Source organism: Microtus oregoni, unplaced genomic scaffold, assembly GCF_018167655.1.
Source record: "Microtus oregoni isolate MIOR12 unplaced genomic scaffold, Mior012 000020F_ref0000438, whole genome shotgun sequence".
NCBI lineage: Eukaryota > Metazoa > Chordata > Mammalia > Rodentia > Cricetidae > Microtus > Microtus oregoni.
This window is the reverse complement of record NW_024543079.1, coordinates 14092577-14109645: the sequence shown is the minus strand read 5'-3', so window position 1 is coordinate 14109645 and position 17069 is coordinate 14092577. Positions and strand designations below refer to the sequence as shown.

At 46.8% G+C, this 17069-nt stretch overlaps 1 protein-coding gene across 2 annotated transcripts in view; it reads right to left on the bottom strand.

Moving 5' to 3' along the window:
- Positions 1 to 42: 42 nt before the first annotated feature.
- The window catches only part of LOC121460285 (transient receptor potential cation channel subfamily C member 4 associated protein), a 73293-nt gene continuing 56266 nt past the window's right edge, over positions 43 to 17069 (bottom strand). For both annotated transcript variants that reach the window (XM_041670594.1, XM_041670593.1), the window contains exons 10-19: positions 16307 to 16438; positions 15060 to 15118; positions 13145 to 13246; positions 12036 to 12119; positions 10818 to 10908; positions 9528 to 9668; positions 9143 to 9251; positions 2002 to 2114; positions 1077 to 1283; positions 43 to 901 (exon numbers count right to left, since the gene is read on the bottom strand). In XM_041670594.1, the coding sequence (XP_041526528.1) occupies positions 764 to 901; positions 1077 to 1283; positions 2002 to 2114; positions 9143 to 9251; positions 9528 to 9668; positions 10818 to 10908; positions 12036 to 12119; positions 13145 to 13246; positions 15060 to 15118; positions 16307 to 16438 (1176 nt within the window). In that variant the 3' untranslated portion in view covers positions 43 to 763. The remainder of the gene's footprint in view (positions 902 to 1076; positions 1284 to 2001; positions 2115 to 9142; positions 9252 to 9527; positions 9669 to 10817; positions 10909 to 12035; positions 12120 to 13144; positions 13247 to 15059; positions 15119 to 16306; positions 16439 to 17069) is intronic.

Sequence of the window (17069 nt, the reverse complement as noted above, 5' to 3'; positions counted from 1 at the left end):
TGGGAAGAGAATCTCATGGACAAAGTCACGTCCACATCAGTCTTTAAAATAAAGTTCTTTAATAGTCTCCATTTAATGCTTTATTCGCTGTTAATAAACTGGCAACACAGGAGGAGCCAAGGATAAGCTCTCAGCCAGGCTCCTGTGTCTGGGCTCAGGCAGGCACAGGCACTCCATACCCCAAGGGATGGAGAGAAAAGACCCCCCCACTTCTGGGGAACCTTCAGGATGAACACAGTGGCCAATGAGCAAAGAACCAGAGGAGCTAAAGGAAGACAAGGGAGGTGAGGGAGGAGGAGAGCTGGGCAGACCTGGGGGAAGGCAGCATTCTCCGATACCCACCCCTGTCCAGGGCTCAGGAGCTTCTGCCTGGGCCCTGAGGCCAGAGAGGCTTGGCTCACAGGGTCTGAACCTTCCTCTCCACATGGGACTGATGGGAGGAGTTCAGACAGAGATAGTTTCCTACGTCCCCTTTCTCTGGCAGGCCAGGGCTCCAGGACTGTGAGGGAAGGGTGGGCATGGTGCCATTGTCCTTACCCTGGGGACAGTGAGGAAACAGGCTCCCCAACGGCCCAGGCCCTCAAACCCAGGAGACAAGAGCTTCTAGGATGTTCCTTCCACTGAGCCTATACCTGAAGACCTGGGGTAGACAGAGCAGTGGGGAGGCAAGAGAGGGACAGGGACGGGCAGAGTGTGTGGCAGGTACACTCATGTTCACCCACACTTGCCCTGGCCCAGCAGCTTCCCGAAGCCTGGTTCGAGGTCACTCCTCAGTGAAGTCTCTGTCTATGTCCATGTAGGGCTCCTCAATGTAGCTGACCAGGGCAGAAGGCGACTGGCGGTCTGGATTTAACAAGATGGACACTGTCTCCTTCCAGTACGAAAAGCTGATGCAGGAGCTCTGGGTGAAGAGAGAGGGAGGGGTTAGGGAGTACACGGAGGACTTGGGCCAGTCTGGTGCCGTACAGGAGGGCTTGGCAGCCTGTCCACAGAGGGGCAACCTGAACGCCCCTCTGAGTGGTTTTGGGTTCACATGCTACTGTCCTCCCACCGTCACTGAGGGCTGGGGCACTCACATTCTCCAGACAAGTGCTGTCCTTGTCCTTGTGTAGGTAATGCTGCTGCCAAAAGCGCAGCAGGCTGTGGAAGTTGTTGAGCAGGAAGCCAGGGTATTTCTTGCTGTGCTCCATGCGCTGTAGCAGCCGCAGGTACAGGGGCAGCCGCTCTTTCCGCCGGGCCAGCATCAGGATCACTAGGCTGGTGTTGAGGCAGCTGACATTCTCCTGCAAGGCCAAAGGCAGCTGAACTGAGTGCATGGCAGCAGCCTCAGGATGCCAGTGAGCCTGGACAGTCACTGGACAGGGATGAGTGTGGCTCAGGTCTACACAGGGGTCTGGCACAATTTATGGGCACCTTCCTGTCCCTATGCCCAACTACCACCCTCCACACTGATATCAGCACTGTCTTGTCTGTATCTCGGTTTGGGTATGACTTCTTTCAGAACCCTCCATGCCCTGCCGGAGCAGGGTGCACTTATTTCACTTTAGAATTGTAACGCTGCACCAGGATGTGAGTTTCAGAAGCAGAGTCTCAGTCCATCTTGCTCACCAAGCATCCCGAGCCCCGAGCCTGGCAGGTGGCAACAGAAGAATCACAACTCAGAGGCCCTAGTATGACTCTTGTCTCAGAAAAGCAGGTATTGCCAGTTAGTAAAGGAGCTGGGGCAAACTCAGGTCCGATTGCACAGTCAGTGTAGCCAGAGGTAGGCTAGGGTGCACAGGGAAGAACACGGACTTGGAGTCAGAAGAATGCGGTGTCAATCTCATCCGTGCCTCAACTGACTGTGACCCCAGGAGACCTGGCATCTGATCTTAGTTCTCCTGTAAACCGGGGCACTGGGCAACAACCTAAGAGGAATTACATTTCTGGAGGGGAGGCACAAACCAGTAAGATGATCTCCAATCTACTGTCCCTGACTGCTCATTGGCTGGGACGTCTTACCTGCGTCAGTGTCTGTACATGGATGATATTGATGAGACGGAAAAGGAAGGACATCTGGGTGGGCACCTGGGATATGTAGGCGAGCAGGCGGCACTCGGACAGGACCTCAGCCACTATGGAGGGAAGCACAGGTAAGTAGCAGGTGCATCCAGGGGCAGGTCCCCCATGCCACTGGTTAAGTCCACTTTGGTCCTGACTCCATAGCTGGTGGCCTCTCACCGCTGAAACAACTATGTTAGGGGCTGGAGAGATGCAACTCCAGCTCCAGCCTCCACCTACTCCTGCATTCACACACAGACACACTCAGAGACACATGCTGCGGAATCTGTGTTTCTGCCTAAGGTGCCTTCCGATTGGTTTAATAAAGAGCTAAATGGCCAACAGCTAAGCAGAAGAGAATAGGTGAGACTTCTGGGCAGAGAGAGAAACTGGGAGGAGGAGTCTAGGCATGTGATTTTGCCAGTAGACTCTGAGCAAGTCAGATGTACCATACTAAGATGTAACCGAGTCAGATGGCAGAACGTGGATTAAAAAATATGTGTTAACTAAGTTGTAAGAGCTAGTTGGGGAAAAAAACCTAAGCTAAGGCCAAGCTTTCATAATTAATAATAAGTCTCTGGATCATTATTTGCGAGATGGTGGTTGAAAGATAGTCTGACAAGAAAGCTTGCTACATTTGGTGCCCAACGTGTGGCATGTAAATTCACATAGGGCCTAAGAAAGCTGAAAAGAAAATCTTTGAAGTAGACTCCGGTGGTTGAGGCCTACAGAGGCCCTGCTACCGAGCTACTGAGGTTTCTGAGTGACAGGTGGGAATGCTCTGGTGGCAGAAGACTAGGTGAATGCACCTGCTGTGGAATAACCCTTTCCTACACCATGAATATGTCCTATTTTCTTTGGTTAATAAAAAGCTGACAGGCCAGAAGCTGGGCAGGAAGTATAGGCAGGACAGCCAGACACAGAGGACTCTGGTAAAAAAGAAGGCAGAGTCAGAGGAGATGCCAGCCAGTCAGCCAGCTGTAGATCAAGCAGGATGTGTAAAAAAATGAGGTAAAAAGCTATGAGCCACTTTGCAAAGCATACAAAGAAATGGGTTAATTTAAATGTAAGAGTTAGCTAGTAACAAGCCTGAGCTCTCGGTCAAGCATTTATAATTCATATTCAGTCTCTCAGTTATTTGGGATCAGTCAGTCAGGACAGGAAACATCTGTTTATATATGGCACCCAACACGGGGCAAGAATTTACATATAAAACCTGAAAAATCTGTAAAGAGGATTCTAAACACACAAAAATGGTATCAAACTTGGCTTCTTGGTAACCACTTTTTCTTGGGTAGGCTCTGTTTGCCTCCTTTAAGAGATGGCTTCCTGACTCAGTGCTAACAGCAAAAACCATGTGGCTCTTTTAAGAAGTCCTACTACCAAACACTTAAATGGGGTTTATGAGTAGTGGGTGGCACATTACTTGATGGCAGCATGGACTCAGAAATGTCTCAGAGTTGGGGTGGTAAATATGCCTCCAGCCGGTACCTCTACCATGAAGGAGGTGCTCATGGAACAAAGGAATGGGGCAGAGCCAGTGGCCAAAGCCGCCACTTTGATCTTAGTAACACCACTTAGCAGTTGAAAGACTCATGTGGTCAGAAAAAGATAGCGATATGGAGTGGTGGTGGTGGTGGCAGAGGCCTTTAATCCCAGCACTTGGAATGCAGAGTCAGACAGATCTCTGTGAGTTCAAGGCCAGTCTGGTCTACAAAATGAGTGCCAGGACAGCCAGGGTTACACAGAGAAACCCTGTCTCAAAAAACCAAAAAGAGGGCTGGAGAGATGGCTCAGAGGTTAAGAGCATTGCCTGCTCTTCCAAAGGTCCTGAGTTCAATTCCCAGCAACCACATGGTGGCTCACAACCATCTGTAATGGGGTCTGGTGCCCTCTTCTGGCCTGCAGGCATACACACAGACAGAATATTGTATACATAATAAATAAATATTAAAAAAAAACCAAAAAGAGATATTCAGTAAAGACAGATTCAGACAAACAAAACCAAACCCCTCTAAACGGTTTACAATGTGTTAAAAAATACATGTAGGATTGTGAAAGAAAAGAAAAAGGATAGAAAAGGTCCTTAAAAAAGGAGTAGATTAATAAAATTATAGCAAGCCACATTAAGATGGAAAACACAGAGAATCTGGATTATGTATATTATTGTGTTATTTTTAAAATTTTTGGCTGCTAAAAGACCTTGGATTATGGAAGCTGCTATATCAAACCAACCCATATATTTTAAAATTATCTTGACTTCAAAATTTAAATCAAAAGATATTTTACTTTGGGGGAAAGGTTGTTATTTTGTTTCTATAGGAAATAAGAGGCTGTATATTTACTCTGGGTTAAGAAAAATTGGATTTGATCAAGGAGGAACCCCTGAAAAATCTCTGATGAGAACCGATGGCCCAGGTGATTCAACATACAGAACAGTTTTCAGACTGCTGACTGAGATGATACAGTCTCACAAATACTCCAGTCAGGACCTGACCATAATCCTAAATTTTCTCAGGGTCCCCCAAAGATTACCAGCAACTCAATTAGCAGTCTAGAGAACTATGCCCACATTCCCAAATAAATGTTTGTTATATTTAAGGAAGGTTGGTTAGAATTTCTTATTGGTTATAAGAAGAAAGAGGATATGACACAGAAATGATGGGGGGAGGGGTAGATTATTGAATCTACTCTAATTCAAAAAAATAACTGCTAATCTCAAAATATTTTACATTGGTATGGATTTTAATTTACTGATACAAATGTAAAATTATTTCTGTTATCCTGTATGTATATTTCTACTCTTGCTTGGGGCATTGTGCTTATACAGCTTAAAAAATGTGCTTACGATGCTGCAGAAAGAAAAGAAAATGGTCATAGACAGACTTACAGTGTTACAGATGCTTTTACCTGCTCAAATACAGAACAAAAAATCATCTTTGGCTGATTTTTGCACACGGTACACTCCATAATTGTGTCAATACATATATCACCTTTAAAAGCTTGTTTTTTTTTTCAGAAAAAAAAAATGACCAGACACCAAGGAAAACAAGTATCCCAGGTGATCCAGTCTCTCAGAATGCCTCTGCTGCAGTTTCCTCAAAATTCTGCAACCAGAACAGCTTCAAAGCTGCTAGCTGAGAAGGTCCAGCCTCACACACTGCTCCAGTCAAGACTTCAGATAAGCTCTACACTACCTCACCACACAGAGACTAAACAAAAAAATAATAGCTAGCTCTTCTAGGATTTGACTGTAGTCGCAATTTTCTCAGGGTCCCCTAGAGATGCCATCACCCCCACATGACAGGAAGCAGTCTGGAGAATATGACACCCACATTCCCAAGAGGTGGTGTGGATCGTTTTTTGGTCACTCAATGGATTTTGGATGTTTATCATAGGGGTGGGGAGTGGTTACAAGCTGTTGTTGGTCATGGTCAGGGAGAAAACTGAGAAAAATGAGATTCAGGGATCTCATTCTGAAAGAGAAAAAGGGGGATATGGAAAGGATAGGAATCTACTTTAAAAAGCAACTATTAATCTCAAATATTTACATTGGTATGGATTTGTGTATTGATACAAATTTATTTTTGTTATACTTTATATATGTTTCTACTCTTGTTTAAGGTATCATACTGTAAAAATGTAATCTATAATTAATAAACACAGGTTAGTAGTAAGTCATCTATAATTATCAAACTTGTAGTCATGTTAGGTATATTTTCAAGGTTAAACAGAGATATAGTTTAGATAGATAGATGATATTCAAACACTTCAGGGACCTACAAAATACAGCATTTAAGATGTTTTAATAACCTAAGAATTCTCACGAGAGTAAGACACATCTGCTCTTGGCAACACCAATTTACTTCAAAAAAGGATGATTGGTATCGAAGAACCTCCATATGGAGTTTGCTTTTATTGTGCATAAGTAGTCACTGGGCAAGAAACTGCCTGCCTTTGCCTCAACTGCTAATAGTATGCTGTCCAAACTGGACAAGCAGGACACAAAAGGTGACTGCCAAACTTTGAAGACAGGGTAGGACAATCCTTCAAAACTCCTGCTTCAAAGAGAAGCCTGTCAGATATTCTAGGCCTATAGGCTGAAGATGCATTTCCCAACATTGCAGAGAAACCTTGAATGACTGTCTGGGCAGCCAGCTGTCTCTATTGTTTCTACCATTTTGGAAGTTGCTTGTTTTGTGTTGAAAGGGAGTGGGGCCCCTTGTTCTGGCCGCCTGGCTAGTTTACAGCCAAAATAATCACACAGAAACTGTATTAATTTAAACACTGCCTGGCCCATTATCTCTAGTCTCTTACTGGCTAACTCTCACATCTTGATTTAACCCATTTCTAATAATCTGTATATCACCACGAGGTTGTGGTTTACCGAGAAAGATTCAGCATCTGACCTGGCATCTCCATGGAGGCTCTCTCACTCTGCTTCCTTCCTCCCAGAATTCAGTTCTGTCTTCTCTGCCTACCTAAGTTCTGCCTTATCAGGCCAAGCAGTTTCTTTATTGATTAACCAATGAAAGCAACACATAAACAGAAGGACCTCCTACACCATTTCTGCACGTTCTCAGATGGTAATATATACTTCTCAGGTCTTTGATGGGCCTGAAGCTTCGATAGTTATAGTAAAATTGTCCTTGTTAGCAAATTCAGAAAATGACACTCACAAAAGAAATGTAAAGTGCATAAAGTTGAGAGACAGAGAAGCTTAAGCTGTTTATCTAAGAAGATGTTTTAAGGTCTAAAAAATATTTTTAGGATGTTAATATAAGTTCTGATAGAAAGAGGAACTTGTCTCTTGAGGAAGAGACCTGGTCAGTCATCCTCATCAACTCAGACCATGAAACCCAATATGGACAAGTTCAACAGAGCTGCCATATATGCTTCAGCATTGCCAGGGCATAAATTTCATCCATTTTTCATTCAATACATGTTATGACAGAAAATGGTTTAGGTATAAAACTTTGGACTCCCTAAGATAGGATAGATAATACAGTAACACAGTACTTTCTCTGAATTTGCCAAATGCAGACGGATTAGACATTGTGAAAGTGATTCTCATCTGATATCTATTCTTACTGTATACAGTTTTACTATGTTAGAGTTAAAACCTTTCCTTTTTTATTTAGACAAAAAGGGAAAAATGTTGCAGAATATTTATTTACACTGTAGAGATGTGTTTCTGCCTAAGGCTCCTTCTGATTGGTCAAATAAAGAGGTAAATGGCCAATACCTAGGCAGGAGAGAATAGGCGGGACTTCCAGGCAAAGAGAGAGAAACTGGGAGCAGGAATCTAGGCACACAATTTCACCAGCAGACTTGGAGAAAGCCAGAAGTGCCTTATTAAGAGGTCACAGAGTCATGTGGCAGAATGTAGATCAAAAAAAAATATGAATTAAGGTTTAAGAGCTAGTTGGGAAACAGCCTAAGCTAAGGCCAAGCTTTCATAATTAATAAGTCTCAGGATCATTTGAGGGATGGTGGTCCAAATACAGTCTGACAAGAAAGCTTGCTACATACACATAATTAAAAATACATCAACGACAAAAGCCTGCAACAACAGGATCAATCTCCAACCGTTTTGTTATCAGGCTAAACCAAATCTCAGCGATTCCACTGGTGCTTCAGAACCATGCTCAGGAAGTGGCTTTCCTGCAGCTCCCTCCCAGTTTGTCACCAGCTCCAGTTCCTAGGTATGCTCCTTCTCAGGAAGACAGGATGAAAATGACCATAAAGAAACACAGCAAGCCTGGGAGATAGTCCTCTGGGTAAAGCACTGCTACACAGTGTGAGGTTCAGAGCTTGGATTCCTGGAACCCATGTGAAAACCCAGTGTGGCAGCATACGTATTAAAACCCCAGCTGGGGGACACAGACGAGGGCAGATCCCTGAGGCTCACTGGCCAGCCAGCCTAGCTGAATCTACAAGATGCAGCTTCAGTGGGAGACTCTGCTCAAAAAAAGGAGGAAAAAAGAGAACTGATGTCAACCTCTGGCCTCCACATGTGTGTATACATATGTGCATATACCTACACAGATGTAAATCTCACACACACACACACATGCAGAAACAGTCAAATTTGAACCACTTTCTAGAACTTCTAACGTGGCTGATCGGTTTCTACACACACGTCTATGTTCACTGCCTCAGTTCAGATGCAAAGAGCACTGAGCAAATGACCTACCAGACTACTGGGAAGGTCACCCATGCCTGATTACACTAAAGGCCATGTGACCAATCTCCTAAGAGACCCTTCTGCTTTAGAAGAAACAGGAGGTAAATGTAGTGATATAAGCAGCGGCTGCTTCCCGCCACCTGACTAGCTTTCCCAAAATAATTACACAGAAACTGTATTCATTAAACACTGCCTGGCCCATTAGTTTTAGCCTCTTATTGGCTAGCTCTTACATATTGACCTAACCCATTTCTAATAATCTGTGTAGCCCACAAGGTGGCTTACCAGGAAAGATCTTAACCTGCGGCTGTCTGGAGTGGAAGAATCATGGCAACTCTTTGACTCAGCTTCTTTCTCCCAGCATTCTGTTCTGTTTACTCCACCCACCTAAGGGTTGGCCTATCAAATGGGCCTAGGCAGTTTCTTTATTAATTAACCAATGAAAGCAACAGGTAAATGGTCTAATTAACCCTTACCAGGATGCTTTTTACCACCAATGATAATGATCAGGGACACTGTCCTTTTTAAAAGTGTCCTAAGAAACTGGTGCCACAGACCTCATAGGAAAAAAGGCACGTATGTACACATATGTTTAGCTACACACAATTCTAGGTGAGGTCTGACACCCTACCCACCACAGCCGCACACTAAGTCCTGCTCTGGAAACAGAATGAAGGGACCCAGCATACTGCTGAATGTTGGTCCAGAGAAAGGTGGCTTTTTCATTTACTAACATGTTGTACTTGTTCATTAAAGAATGCATGATCATGGAGAAGTCAACACAGCTGAGCCAAGACCACCACTTGACCGCAGGCACAGAGATATCTGGGAAAGAAATTCAGCAATTCCTGGCTGGAGGCCAGGTGTCTGGCAGGCATACTGCACCCACTTGTCTTGGTGCCGTGGTTGCCTCACCTTTCATGTCCACCTGGTTTTCAAACCGGTCCAGTGACAGAGTGACACAGCGCACCAGCATATTGGAGTCCACCAGCGAGCTGTTGATCTGCTTCAGGAACACCTGGAACTGGAGCAGAGATGGCACTCGCTGGCTGGGGCTGCTGGCCAGGGGCCACTGATCTGCCCCAGCCCCACTACTCTGCCGGTAAGATACACTAAGTGGCCTGCTGTCCCTGGGGGGCTGCTAGGATGCTGTAACCCAGTCATAGTTTTCAACCTAACATTCTTAGGGTCCGGCTCAAAGCATGAAAGAGTGGGTGTAGTGAACATCTGCTCATTGCCCGTTGGATCCCAGACAACCGGTGCTGCAGCAAACACCATGGGGCCCCTGGGCGAGCCTTACCTTTGCATCAGTGTTGATGTATTTATTGAATCTCTTGAATGCATCGACGTTGAACTTCATCAGCTCTCCCAGGAGGTCAAAGTAGCTTTGGAGTACATCCCTCGACTTGCACTCACTGTCCACAATGCAGTATAAGATGTGCTGGGGTGAGCAGGGGACAGGGTGAGGGTGTGCATGGGGCTGCTCCTGCCTGTTTGCCACTCAGGCCTGGCCTGAAGCTCAGAACACTTGCTTGCTTCAAGCCAGCATCCAGGTGGATGGAACCTATAACTCTCTACGTTCTTTGCTGAGGCTTCTTGGTGGCTCCAAGGGAAGAAAGAGCCAGGTGAATAACCTCAGCAGAGGGGCACTGGGTGGGCAAGGAGTATTCGCTTTGCAGGGCTCGCAGATGAAGCTTTTGACCTGCTCTGCAGCCACCTTCATGGACAAAGTGTCTGTCTCCAGATCTAGCAGGATTGCTGTCCGAGCACTAGGGCCACTTAAGTAAATGGAGGACAGAACTTAAGTGCAGTATACACATTGTGACCCTAAGGGCTGTCTTTAGGTTTATCAATGAGACTGTTTAAAACATAAGAATCAATAAATATTTATTGAGAATAAGAAGCCAATTTAACTCCTGTTTTCACATTTTCCACTTTTGTGTTCTAGTTGTTTTTTATTTCCCCCCTACTTCCCTTTCTTCCTTCCTTTCTTTCATTGGTGCTTTATTTGAGACAAGGTTTGCCTTGAATTTGTAGAACCCCTGCTTCTGCTTCTGAAAAGCTGGGATTTCCATCAAGCTTAACTCACTTTCTTGAACTTATATTGATTTGGCAATTATTTTCCTTTACAATTTATGGGTCAGTTTCTTGTTCATAGTAATGAAAAAAACAACAAACAACAATAACAAAACCAAGTGTAATTCAGCCATTTGCTCCCTTATGAATCTTTTTTTTTGTAGGTCACTGATAAATATGGGAATATTAACTTGTAGTCAATACCAAATATCCTCAGGGTCCAAGGCCTTGCTGAGTAACTTTATAGTCTATATTCCTGCATGCTGACCCGAGTCCCTCAGTCACCTAGCAGTACTTACAGGGAGCCCAGAGCTGGCAACCCAGGGCAAACACTAGAACAACGTGCACTTGGGAAAACCAGACTCTGTCCCTGAGCAAACAAACTACTTAAGGCTCAGGATGAGAACTCAGAGAAAGGGGCTAGGGAGGACGGCACCTGACCCCCAGCTCCTCAGCCATACCTCCAGAAGGGCTAGGGAGGATGGCACCAGACACCCCAGCTCCTCAGCCATACCTCCAGAAGGCCTCGCTTCAGCAGGAACATCTGGTCTGCATAGGAGGTGGTCCCTCGGAGGAAACTTTCCACAGCCCGGGCTTGCCAAAACCTGTGACCCAAATGTTGACCCCTGACCCGGTGGCGATGGCTGCCCTCTCCTGGTCGAGGTTCAATCCCCCAGGGCTAGAGTTGTCTGCAGCCAAGTACCTAACATTTATTGAACATTTTCTAGTCTTGGGCCTCATCCTTAGATCTTGAGGACAGAGCAGGGCGCTCACAGCTCAGCAGGGACCTGTCTTTCATGCGGCTGTACCAGACAGGGTTTGTATGGCACAGGTAGTGGCATGAAGGCTCAAAGAGTGGCCGCTAGTTAAGTTCCATGTGAAAATACTCTAGGCTCACTCTCAGAAGACTGGAAAGACATGAACTTTGGAGCCAGGGAGGTGTGTGGCCAGCAGCAGGGCATGTGTGGACAAGTCACTGAGCTGGTCTAAAGAGAAAACAGACACTGAGTAGACCAGAGGGCTCGGCTGGGATCCACAAGGAAAGGTCTGAATAGGAAAGGCTAAGGAGACAGAGACCCTGTAGGAACAGAGCCTTACACCCAGGCCTGTTGGGATCCCTCCTGTCTGTGGTCTTCATTAACTTTCCCAGGTGGCTAGGAACTCTGCAGCCTCTTCCTTGGTGCCTGGCCACCTAGTAGATGGCTTCTGGGGCAGCTGCTGGATCTGTTTCTTCCCATGCTGCACTGAAGCAGGTTTCTTCCTTTTCACGCTTATTTCTTATAACCCCAGGTAATGTCACACAGGGCCTGGATCCCATTTTTGCCCCACGGCTCTAGAGCCAGCTGGATGAATGCTCAGTCACCCCCTGGCATACCCTGTTAGTATGTGACAGGGGTACACATACTTACCCACTGAGTCACATGAGGGCAGAAGCAGTGAGGCCAACTTCCCCCTTGGTGATCACTCTTTTTTTTTTTTTTTTTTTTTTTTTTTGGTTTTTCGAGACAGGGTTTCTCTGTGGCTGTGGAGCCTGTCCTGTAACTAGCTCTGTAGACCAGGCTGGTCTCGAACTCACAGAGATCCGTCTGCCTCTGCCTCTGCCGGGATTAAAGGCGTGCGCCACCATCGCCCGGCTCATTGGTGATCACTCTTAAGGAGTGGATGAGAGACTAGCCAACTGGGAAACCCTGGCTCCTAGACCCCCTAAGAAGTGCGCCTGTCACAGACTCACCTGAATGAAGACTCTGCTGGCTCCTTCTTCATGACCTGCAGCAGCCGAGTTAGTAAACCCCTCTTGCCATCACACACCAAACTCCTAAAATCAAAGGGACAGGGCACGGTGACAGATCTGAATGAGCTAGGTTCCTGTGCTGGTGCAGACGGGGACAGGACAGGCGAGGCAGGGTGCGCTCTTGCTCCAGCCTGTGTCAGGACATCAGAGACTGCAGCTGTCAATCAACAGCCAAGGGCATTTCTATTGCATAGGCCAGTTTTCTCTCTTCAGACTGGCTGGCAAGAGGCAGAGGCACATCCGGGGACAGACAGGGCTGAGAACAGCCAGAGGAAGGGCCACTTATATCACAAGTGGGTTTAATCCAGGCCACAGCAGAGTATGCCAGATGGAACAAAGTCTGTACCAATTGGGCAGGGCCCAGAGTTCACTCTCCTGCTCTGGGGTAATTTCCAGCTGAGCTGTGGGCTTCCAGGCCCCAGTTTCTTGTCTATGAGGCAAAGGCAGAAGATAAGAAAACGACTAGGCCTGTCATGGTGGCAGGTGTCTGGGCCCTTAAACTCTCTCTTCACACAGCAGTTCCACTTCCATCCCCTGCAGACACCAGAGCAGCGCTGTGTTCATCTTATCAGGATGTTGGGGGGTTAATGGCTCTGGTTGCTGGATAAGGTCCATAAACTCCTGTGAGCCTGGCATGTCACTGTGCTGTTCCCAAAGACGAGGTAGACATAGCCAGCACACAGGACTTGATTCTTGGCAGGGGGTAAAGAACCTGCTTACCCTGCTTGGCACAGCTGTCACTAGGCAGGGGATGAGAAGGATGACAGCAAAGGGGCCGTTTGCATGGGACAAGGTGGAGGGAGAGACTGCAGCTACCTTTGGCAGGGGGCCGCTCGAGACCTTTATCCTCTCCATACAGAGAGGAAGATGATGATGGCACTTCCTTCTGAGAGCTGCTGTGATGTTCAGTTAGGAAAGCAGGAGATGTGAGTATCTAGCACATGAAGCTGGTGGGGCATGGTAGCTACGCGTGAGAAGGGGCAAGTATGCACACCTGTGTGTGCCCTCCTGTGCACCCTGTAGCCACAGCTGTCCCCCACCAGGATCACCTGTCAGTGTTGAGGACAGCTTCCACCTCAGGGATGTTGGCTTTCAGAGAGATGGCACTGAGTTCATTTAGCTCCTGGTTGTTGAGCAGCAGGTACTTGTTCCTGAAACAAATGGGTTCAAAGGGTAAAGGGCAGGGCTAGGGCTGCTGAGCGGCCCTGCAGTGGGGCAGTAAGATCTGCCCCTGCTGTGGGGAAGAGAAACTGAGACTCCAGCAGCCCTTCCACACCTGCTTGCCACTCACTACCAAGGCCCTTCCCTCGGCATCTCCAGGTCTCCATCTTGTGCACTGGACATTTCTATATGACTTCTCAAAGCCACCGGCACCTCAGCATGTCCAGTCCCATCTGCCATCTTACTCTGGGAGCCTAGCCCTGCTGCAGCGTTCTCAGTGGCCAGAGTCACCTAAGCAGAGGTCTGACCAGCTGTGACAGAGCTGTCCTCTTCATCCAGGCTTGTCATTATGGGTCTGTGCAGCACAGAGCCAGCATCCTCAGCTGTTTCCCACGGGAAGGGAACTCTCACATGGTTCCTTGGGTGGTTTTCAGAATAGGGCTTGGACTCTGTCACTATTGAAAACGCTTCCCCCAAACCCCACCACTTCAGGTGTGTAATACGTGGGAGTGAACATGACTCAGAGACCTTGTGCAGCCAGGCCACCTCTGCAGCCACAGTACACACTGAGCAGCTCACACCCACACCATCTGGACACTCTGCCCTGACCATGCCATGTCCTTCCTGCAGGGGCTTCTCTACATGTGGGCCTTCTGGCTAGAACACTCTCTCAGGCTGCCTCTTTGCCCCACTCAGGCCTCTGCTCACAAATTGCTTCTGCAGTAAAGCGTCACTGGGTACCAGGCAGCCGGGCAGGAAACCTGCCCACTGTCCTTTCACAGAGCTGAGTTCTGCTCCCACACACTGTGCCCATTTGTCACCATGCCCTCTCACTGGTGACCTTCTCTAATGTTAGACTTCCTTCCCAGATGTTCCCTTCATGACAGCACAGGCCAAGTATTTCCATTCCTCACTCCATCCTCTGAGCCAGGCATACAGAAATGCTCATTTGAGAGTTTGAAGAAAGCTAGGAACAGACAGACAGACACACACACACCATCCCCCCCAAAAAACCCAAAGACAAAAAGAAAATGAGTGCAATTTTGTAATAAAATTTGTGCCTTCAGCCACAGATGCTCTCACAAGAGAGAATCACAAAAGAGATAGAGGCTCCCAGGCCACACTGTCCTTGGGCATATTCTATTAGCTTATACAATGTTCCAAAACTTTAAACCAACATTTAAAAGCCGGGTTAACCCCCAGCACTGTGAGAAAACCAAAAGGACAAACTCCCCATAGTTAACTCATCCTCTAAGCTGTTCATGGATGCTTTAATTTCTGGCTTTCTTTGGGACACCAAAAAATAAGTGAATGAATGAACAAATAAACAAATAATCATATAACTATCAGAAGCCATGTACCAGTGTGCCCACTTCTTTGTGCACACACAGCTGTTGGGTCACCGAAGTCCTTACTGTAAAGCTAAGTCCTACATCACTGTTTTCTTTATAATGGACAATTATTTTCTTGTACATTCTCCACTAAAAGCTTAAACATTAAAAATCAAAGATTAGAACATCTCAAAAAGTGTGTGCACTGGAGGGGAGCCCCATGCTTTCAGTCAGGGCTCTCTGAAGCTCAGGGGCCAGTACTGAAGAAATGTGCTGCTCCCAGGGCAATGAGTGGCAGCCACTCTGTCCTGTCAGAGGGGCTGTGAAGACGCAGGAACAACCCAGTTCTAGATGAAGGAAGGACAGCCACACCAGGACACTGGGTGGCTCCTGCCAGGCCTTTGAGTCAGAAGTCAGAGAGAAGATGAGGGGAACTGCCTGGAGATTCCACCTCCAGGGCACATATACTTACTCATGGTGGTCACTGAAACTCTGGAGAAGCCTCAAAAACTGGATCTTCAAGGTAATGTCCTATAACACACATTAAAGCTATATTAGCCAGGATACTTCTATATAAAAGAAGTATGGACTCTGGTGACATCCCTGTCTTGTTACACTGTGTCTTTTGAATTCCTGTCCTAAGCACAGCAGGGGTTTTTCTTTAGCTGAAAAGTCAGACTTTCATACCTGACCAGTGCCAAGGTAAACGAATGCAAACCTTTTATGCCAACAATGTCCTAGCATAGCAGATTCAAAAAAAAAAAAATCACTCAAGTCCCTTTACATGTGAGGCTAGCTTAAAAGCTAAAATGAAAACCTGTAAGAATCAGAAAGACTTGGCCCAGAGATCCTGGGCAGAGATGCTTAGGAGCTGAGGGAGGTGTGTGGATGAGAGAGAGGCCAATAAGGCTATGGCTTCAATGTCCTGCAGTAACCAGACAGAGTCAATCTATGAACCAGAGAGCTGGGCAAGAAGGCCTGGGCCACTTAGGTTTGGCTGGTGGGAGCTTCCCAGGAGAAATAAGCAATCCGAATCGAGGAGCAGGGCCAGGAAATTAACATAAATACAGAACGGCTCCTCCTAATGCACTGGCACAGGAGTGTCCAGGGCAGAGGCTGCACGGGTCCTCCCAAACATCCCAAACACAAGCTAACGGCATCACAGGAGCATCTCCAAGGGACCAAACCATTAAAGAGATAAATTGCAAAAGGAAAAACAGAAGATGTAGTGTGTTTACACAGCAAAGACCAAGTGATTTCTGAATAAGTCAGACATGTTATCTAGACATGCAAACTATACTCCTTTTAAATTATTCACTCAGATGGACAGAAGAAAAGCCAAGGCCAAAGAACAACAAAGTGGGAGGAGGCACTGAGGAAATGCAGTGCAGAAACCCAGGGCGCCAGGTTCTGCTGGCTTTACAAACTTCAGGTCTTGGAGCACTTTCCTGCCAAGGGGCTGGGAGGGCTGCTCTGAGGCCAACAGGCACATGACCTTTATTGTCCAAGAACACAGAAGCTCAGAGGCTCTGTGACTCAGTCACGATCTCCTGAAAAGCTGAGTGGCAAAGGATGCCTGATTCTCAGTTTAACGTCCCCTGAGAAATAAAAACTTCCTCTCTGCTCTCATCTTCAAGAATGAGACACTCAGGGTCAGCAGCAGCCCTTAAAGAGCTAACTCCTAGTGAACACCTTGCTGTTCCCAGGTCTCCTGCTTACCGGGCTACAGTCACAGTTCTGGTTGTGACCATGGAGGACAAGGGCGGAGGCTGAATGCTTCCTCCAAATCAGTTTGTCAAACAAATTATTGAGTCCTGGGATCAACTTGAACTCAGCAATCATCCTGTGGACCTGTGTGAGGAGGGAAGGGAAATAGTGAGACGGATGTGTGCCAAGATCAGTACAGACAGTCACGCTCAGGAAGAAGAAGAACCAAGTGCTGCCAGTTAAAGACAGCATCCACACAGCTTCTACCTTGACTGCACAGAAAAATGCCCCTTGAAAATGTTTGTGTGTGGTGTACAAGTGAGTGTGTGCACACGTGTGCTGGTACCCTCAGAAGCAGGAAAGGCATCAGATCCTCTGAGAATGCCACTCACCATGAGGAGTGTGCCATCCTACTTGGCTTAATTTTTTTTTTTTTTTAAAGACAGGGTTTCTCTGTGTAGCCCTGGTTGTCCTGAAACATGCTTTGTAAACTCAGTGATCCACTTGCCTCTGCCTCCCGAATGCTGGGATTAAAGGTGTGTACCACCATGCCCAGCTAGAAACCTGTTAATTTTAAGGGTTGGAGACATGGCTCAGTGGTTAAAAGTACTGGCTACTCCTCCAGAGGACCTGGCTTTGATTGGACATCTACACAGCTGTTCACAATCTTCTGTAACTCTAGTCGCTGAGGATCTACTACCCTCTTCTGGTGTTTGAGGGCACTACACCCACAGTGTATAGACACTTGGTTAGGCAAAACACCCAGACACATAAA